The sequence below is a fragment of the Barbus barbus genome (assembly GCF_936440315.1).
Source record: "Barbus barbus genome assembly, chromosome: 4".
Lineage (NCBI taxonomy): Eukaryota > Metazoa > Chordata > Actinopteri > Cypriniformes > Cyprinidae > Barbus > Barbus barbus.
The window spans coordinates 14,048,138-14,055,718 of record NC_136732.1 but is presented as its reverse complement, the minus strand read 5'-3'; the positions used below and the strand labels follow the sequence as shown (position 1 = coordinate 14,055,718).

At 37.8% G+C, this 7,581-nt stretch overlaps 1 protein-coding gene across 2 annotated transcripts in view; it reads left to right on the top strand.

Annotated features, from left to right (window-relative positions):
* The first annotated feature begins 808 nt into the window (after positions 1–808).
* LOC306868730 (uncharacterized protein) overlaps positions 809–7,581 on the top strand; it is a 28,555-nt gene continuing 21,782 nt past the window's right edge. Inside the window, exons 1-4 of one of the 2 annotated variants that reach the window (XM_079415034.1) lie at positions 809–1,008; positions 1,180–1,348; positions 6,911–7,085; positions 7,212–7,421. In XM_079415034.1, coding sequence (XP_079271160.1) covers positions 1,205–1,348; positions 6,911–7,085; positions 7,212–7,421 — 529 coding nt within the window. In that variant the 5' untranslated portion in view covers positions 809–1,008; positions 1,180–1,204. The remainder of the gene's footprint in view (positions 1,009–1,179; positions 1,349–6,910; positions 7,086–7,211; positions 7,422–7,581) is intronic. The other variant, XM_079415035.1, reaches the window with a different exon arrangement.

The window sequence follows — 7,581 nt, the reverse complement described above, 5'->3', positions numbered from 1 at the left end:
CTCACACGTAAAAATACACGACTGTCTATTCGGCAGGTAATCCTGTCACATAACACTCGCCATAGCTTTCACACCTCATACAAGTCAAGCAGGTGGTACTGCGCATGTGTCGAGCTCGTCATATAAAACATTTAACAGGCAAGCTTCGTTTTGCCAGGTGGGCGCTCCTATGAGGATGTAATGTCACGTGAAAACTATCAATAGCGCATTGGCATTGTGATTGGGTGGTGTACGCAGCTGTAGGCTACAGGAGACAAACCAATGGGCCACTGGTTGTTTGCTGTCCCTGTGTGATGCTCCTTGGCAAGAAACAAAACAAAAACATTCTGTCAGCCAGGTGCGTCGGCCCACCGGGAAAGTGCCCATAACCCGATTACCAATCCAGCCCTGAGTGTAACTCAAATTTATTGCTCATTGTTAGTTAATGCATTAACTGATGTCAACTAATGGATGTCACCAGACAAACATGCAGGGTGAATTTTCATGTACACGCCAATTTTTTAACAGTATATCTCAATGTAATCCCATTGTAAAAAAAATTAGCCCAATCTACCCAAATCCAATTTATAGCTACTATCAAAATTAATAATTTCTTTTTTTTTTCTTTTAACTGAGTTAAGTACTGCTGTAGTAATTAATTTCTACTTTAAATGACTTAGATCCAGCATTCGCATCTGTATAATTAACAGAACTGGAACACATGATATTACGATTAACATCCTAATACAACGTCGAAACGGTGTGCCTGCAGTGGCTATACACGCCCTGCTGTTCTTTGTAGTTGTTTTGAATAATAAAAAAAAACGCCTTTCATCCGGAGGCGGAAATCCATCTTTAACAGGTTAACATTCGCTTTTTCTACACCACTTCCTCATTCTTCTCACTTTATCAACCAGACTAAGATACAAGCGGGGACTTGGGAAGCAACTCTCTGTTTTACTACTCCTCGTGCCAAGTACAGAAATACACAAATTATCCTGTTCAATTCTTCAGACAGTTCAGTCGGTGGTAAGTTAACTTTACACAAGAGTCAAATATGCAGCTGTTGCTTTAACGCAAGCAAAACATCTCCTGTACAAGTGTGTGAGACATTGCTTTATAATAATGCGTTTAAAACAGAACTGTATCTGCTGCATTGTATTAATCCACATGCTAAAATGATTTCATGTCACACTGTAGATTGCACTATAGAGTCAGCGGCCAAATGGACCCGTTAGACTTTCTAACGAATAAAGAGTTGCTGTTTTTCTTCCACCGGAAAAAGACAGAGATTTCGTGCATAGAACAACCGCACAGACTCCTCACTCAGCTGCGAGACTACGATCTGGTGCCGGAGAAACTTTTTGAGGTAGAAAAACACCCACATTTACATTGCTTTATTTTATTAGTATTATTTTTGGTACCATAATAACATCATTTTTGGACATTCAACCATAGCAATACATTGTTCTGGGGCATGTACTGTGGCAATTTCATTGTGTTTTTATGTTTTTTTTAACATGGTCCCATAATAATAGGCTGTTTTGAACATTTAATCATAGTAATACCATGTTTTGGATCATGGTAATACCCTGATATTTTTGGTGTGGTATGATAATATTGTTTTGTGGCATTTAACCATAGTAATACCATACCATTTTGTTCGTCAGTGTACCATAGCACTATGTTTTTGGATTTTTTCACTCTAATAATACCATATTTTTGGACTTTCACAATATCAATACAACATTTCCAGCATACCATATATTGTCATTGCAAAAACTGGCTTTACCATGTTGTGTGTATGCACCAGTGGTGTATAGTGCAGGGTATACACAGGTGTATGGCGTATAGCCAGTTCTTTATCAGTCGGCTTTGCGTGTATATACCCACTTCTAAATCCCCTCAGATGCAAATCATAGTGTCCTGCAGTAGCCAAACCATCACAGACCACTAGAATAAATTAAAATAATCCCTAAAAACACATGTTAAAGACAGTGATGCGGTCAGGGCCGTGGGATGTTGGGGGTCATACATTAAGCGTATAACCACTTCTCCAGGCACCACTACACCACTGCACCAGGATACACAAAGGCTGCATTGATCATAAAAATGTAATTATTTCTGTAATGGCAAATCTGAACTTTCAGTATCGTTACTCTATTCTTCTGGGTAAAAAACTTCTGATTTCTCGATTTGAATTGATTGTCATTTTACGAAACAATGTGGATTCTTAAATCTCAGGAATCGATTAGTCTAGCCTGCTTTCAGTTAATGAACGGAACATTGTAGTGCACCTCCCATCTAATAAATTACAATAGGCTTTGCGCTTTATACTTTTGATATAAAACAACGTCTCAAATTTTGACTTCTATTACAGTATTCAATAAATGCCGTTTTGGCGTAGCTTAATGTGGAGTGACAGATCAACACGTTCTCACTCCCAACTCATCACATATTGACGCTTGGTCAGGACCCCTTTGGTGTCGTTTTTTGACGCTCAAGGTACCCCTTTAGCATCATTTTTCGACTTGCAGGGTCGTCCTTTGTTTTCAGTTGTTTGTCTTAATTTAATGGTTTGCATATATTTGTAAAAAGTAGAAATAATTTTATATAAATAAATTCATACTTTCATTGGAGCACCTATCCCCACCCCTACCCTAAACCTACCCACTTCTGAACAATATAAAACATGTAACAGGCAAATATAAGTGCAGTCACGGGTATTTTTTGCAAAAACTAACCATAAACAAGTAGTATAAAAGCATTACAAACAAGTTATGTTGCCTTCAAAGTCTTCTGAAGCCATACAAAGTCTTTATGTGAAGAAGAGAGTAAAACATAAGGTTTTAATCGCTGAAGATTATGGAATATTAATACTTTTTGAATAAATTATGACGGTAGTTGTATCTGCCTGTTATATCTTGTGTTTTATTGATGAATGTTAGGGGCAGGGTTTGGGTTACGTGATCATAAATGTGTAATTAATGTAATATAAATAGAACTGTTATGACCGTTTACACTGAAAAATCACACCCCAACTTATATGCAATAATGGCGATATTATTACTCAATATATAATTTAATCATGACAATAAAATTCCCAGTGCCTTTTCACGTCTGCATATTGATGCCAAGGGTTTCTTATTTAAAGCAATGGAGGACCCTGCATGTCAAAAAATGACGCTAAAGGGGTACCCTGTGCATCAAAAAGTGACGCCAAGGGGTCCTGACCAACCCTAATGTGACGAGTTGGGAGTGAGAACGTGTTGGACAGGTCGCGGCTGCGGCTCAGTTAGAAAAGGCAGCGCAAAGTGCACATAAACTGATCGTCTCCTCTGCTTTAATACCAGTTTCAGCACGAGAGTAAAATGTTTGTTTGTTTATTTATAGAGCACAATTAAAACAGTGCAGGTTGACTAATGTGCTGCAAAATAGCAACTAATAAAAAGGAGACCAACATCACAGGAAGAAAACGAGTAAATAAGCAAGTAAAACAAACATCATAGAAAAGAAGGAGAGCCACTTTGTTAAATCAATGTGTTGAGCCAAAGGCTAACTCTAATAAATACAACTTATTTTTATTTTTTAAAAGAACCCAATGTAGGTAAAATACTAATATATAAAGGCAAGCTATTCCAACGCCTTGGGGCCACTGAAAATGCCCGTTCACTAATCTTGTCCTAGGGACATCTAAAATCATCTGGTTTGATGACCTTAGATTCCTTTGAGGTTTGTGTACATGTAAAAGATCAGTTAAATAAGAGTGTGCCAGATTGTGTAAGACTTTATAAAATAGTTTAAAATTGACCCTGTAGTGAACTGGAAGCCAATGTAAAGTAGCTAATAGGTGTTATATGCTGGTGATTACGAAAACCCATCAATAATCTTGCAGCAGCATTCTGCACTTGTTGTAAGCGAGTTAACAGCGATTGGCTCACACCTGCATATAGAGAATTACAGTAGTCCAGTCTTACAAAAATAAAGGCATGAATAAGCTTTTAAAAATTGCTGGTTGACAGAAACGGTTTTACCTTAGCTAGTAATCTCAAGTGAAAGAAACAAGATGCACAAAATGAATAAACATTCTTTATGTTGAAAGAAGGAGTACAATTTACCGAAATTTGTATTCTGTCTCATGTAATCACTCAATCTGTGTTTCAACATCCTTTATTGCTATAAAAAAGAAAAAGAGCTGCATACAAAACACATACAGAAAATATGTCATCATAATCATGTCTATTTGCTTTCATATTTCATGTGTAGAAAAATGTTTCACTCTATTTTTTTATATGGAAGATCTAGAGAGTGAACGTGCTCTGACTCATAACACTCGCGCACGTGGAAGAAAACGGACGGTGCTCTACAGATCACATGATTCAGTGGAGAATTGTTAGAAACAGGGTTCTCAAGTTACAGTGAAAGTTTGGAGTGAGATTAGGGGAGGGGCCACGCAAAGGGGAGGAGCAACTCAAATATTTACAGCACCCAAGTTTTTGCTAGCAGTTCAATTTTACCTATTGTTCATAATTGACCAGCACAAATAGAAATGATAACATCTGGTAAATCTGATGAAAGACAAATTCATTCTAATAAAATAAATTTGTATCAAATGTATCAAAAATAAAAAGAATCTTTGTCCCAAACGTGCCAACTGAACAGCAGTACTCAATGTACATACTGTACACATATATAGTAGGATTACAGTACTTACCCTGAGCATGTATGTAAAGCTGTGTGTGTGTGAGAGAGAGAGAGAGAGAGAGAGAGAGAGAGACATAGAGAGTACGCATATCCGCTTATGTTTCTTTTTTTCTGTTGTAAATGTTTGTTGCACATTTTGATGCCTGATGACAGGGGTAGAGGACTTCCACATAAAGCATTGTCATGATAGATAATGATAATAGTGTTCCACCCAGAGCCAAACTGTTCCTAGTTTTGTTCAAACCCACCATGGAAAGCACACTGCATCTGAATTTGAGAGGGGAAGCCACAGTGCTTTATATGGGGGTCCCCTACCAGGCATCAAAATGTGCAACAAACACAACAGGAAAAAAAAAACATAAGCTTAAATGTGTTCTCTTCTCTCTCTCACACACACACACACACACAGCTTTACATACATGCTCAGGACAAGTTATGTAATCCTGCTGTGTGTGTACAGTATGTACATTGAGCGCTGCTGTTCAGTTGGCATGTTTGGGGCCAAATTTCTTTGTATTTTTGATAGTTTTTATGTAAAACTATTTATTTTATTTGGATGAATTTGTCTGTCTTTTATCAGATTTACCAACTGTTATAACATCTCTAGTACTTTCCTTTCTGTAAGCCAAAGCTAATTTAAAGATCTGGTTGCAGAGCAGTTGGGGAGCTTTTTTGACTGCATCAATAATACACTTTAGCACGAATTTGGCTATATTCCCCAAAATCAGCTCTCACTTTTCACAGGCAAGTGATTTCGTCCAGGAATCTTAAAATAAAATAAATAAATAAATGAAGGGGTTACCCTGAACTCGGCAGAGAACTTACCTCAGTATTCCCTCGTCTATTAATTGTACATATAGCGGGACAAGTTATCCCTTCTCAGCGTGAGAAATACAAGGTGTGGCGTGAGAGCGTGTGAACTGCTTGAAATGCGTGAGTCTCACGGCGAATGCGTGAGACTTGAGAGCCCTGATTAGAAATGTATGTATGAAGAACATGTGAGAATAAATCTGTTCTTAAATACCAACGACAACAAGAACTCAGCATCCACTCTCTTATCCGGGATGCTCTTCTTCTGTGTTTGTTTATACTGGTTTTCAAAACAGCGCCACCATTCTCACCCTTTTGTGCAACAGCAGCTGCTCCGGTTACGTCATCTTAGCTCAACTCTTATTGGACGGCCCGTGTTTTCGCTTTGCAAAACTGAAAAGATTCGTCGGACTGGATGAAAAAAAAAACATTCGCATTATTGGTGCGCGAATAGGTGTCTTGATGTTTTTGAAAGAAGTCTCTTTGATGCTCAAAAAACATTGCTTATTTTCAATGTCTGTACTCCTCCATCTTTTCCACAGCATAGGAGTAAAAGCCAACACAACATTTTTGTCCACCTTTGGGAATAAATGAACTTCTCCAAAGATTGGTTCCTGTTCAGAACTTGACAACATCAGAATGTTCCCTGGTCTCCACAAACACAAATGTACTCAGTCCTTCAGTGGAGATCCCGGTTTCCAATGCTATTTTAAAACAGAGAGAGAGGAGAAAATTCCACATTAGTGTCAACTTTTTTTTAACCTATTTTTTAAAACCTTTTTTACTCTAACGTAAGAATATATAAGTAACATCTTGTCAACATATTCAAACATTTCAGCTGAACTGTAAACTAAATTATGCCACATTTAATTGTAATACTTATATATCCTAAATTCTGTCTAAAAATGCTGAGATCCATAGAGAGAGAAAGACTCAAATTGAGGATTTAGCCAATTTCAGCAGTGAATGGGTAGCTGTTTGAGACAAAAACACACTATGTGCTGATCTTTCTCCTTCCTACAGTAGTTAACACCTGTGCACTGATATTAGGTGTACCGTCCTGGTCATGTGGGACTGCAATAGAGAGTCTTCTACCTAATAAAAGATCAAAATAATGCTAAAAATGCTTGATTTGGTATGAACGAATTATTTAGTGTGAGTTTTACCTGAATAGTGAATATAGAAAATGGTCCATCTTCAGATTGGTTCATTTGCTCTGTAATAAACATTATGTTAGCCACTTATTTGATGTAATGTCTGCAAATTTAGACATTGTAAGCTGCACCAGTGGCTCCGAAGCACTTATTATAGAGACATAGAGACAGAGCGACATATCTGAAAACCATCTTTAACAGGCGCAATACTGCAAAGAGGGTTGGATCTTCCTTTATGTCTTACTCTCTGTTTTTGTCTGTAGAATGTGAAAAAGATGCGTTCTCGTAAGCAGAAGGAGAAGGGCTTCTATGAGGTTCTGGACTGGTTGGAGAAAAAAAGACCTCAGAAAATGCATCGGTTCTGGCGCTGTGTGTTTGAAGATCATATCCTGGAGCAGTACCCAACGCTATGCAAGCTCAAAAACAGTCTGCTGGATCGTCAGTGGTTTTCACTATTATCAGCTTTATGTTTTGTTAGAGGCTCACGCTGCTATGCTAGATTTCTATGCAATGATAAAGCAAGAATGCGTTCATATGTACAGTACCTTTTAATTTTTTTCTTAGTCCCAGGCACTTTCAAACTCTGTGAGAAACCTCCAGATGTTGAGACACTGACAGAGGGGGAGAGTGAAGCAAAGGCAGAGAAAGGAAAGGAGAAGAGCTACAAAAGAAAGAGAAGTAAAGATGACAGAAGTAGTAAGGACAGTGAAGATCCTGGTGCTTCCTCTACTTCCACACCCAAGCGGAGGAAACCAGCCAAAAAACCCTCATTCCGTGAGTCCCTGAACTACAGCAGATCCAAGTTCTCTTCAGGGTTATAGTTAATTTAACACTAAAACCATAAAAAATATTTTTGTTACTTACAATAATGTAAACCTTAACTAAAAAAAACTGCTGACTCAGTCTAACTCAGGTTCGGATTCATTGACAGGAT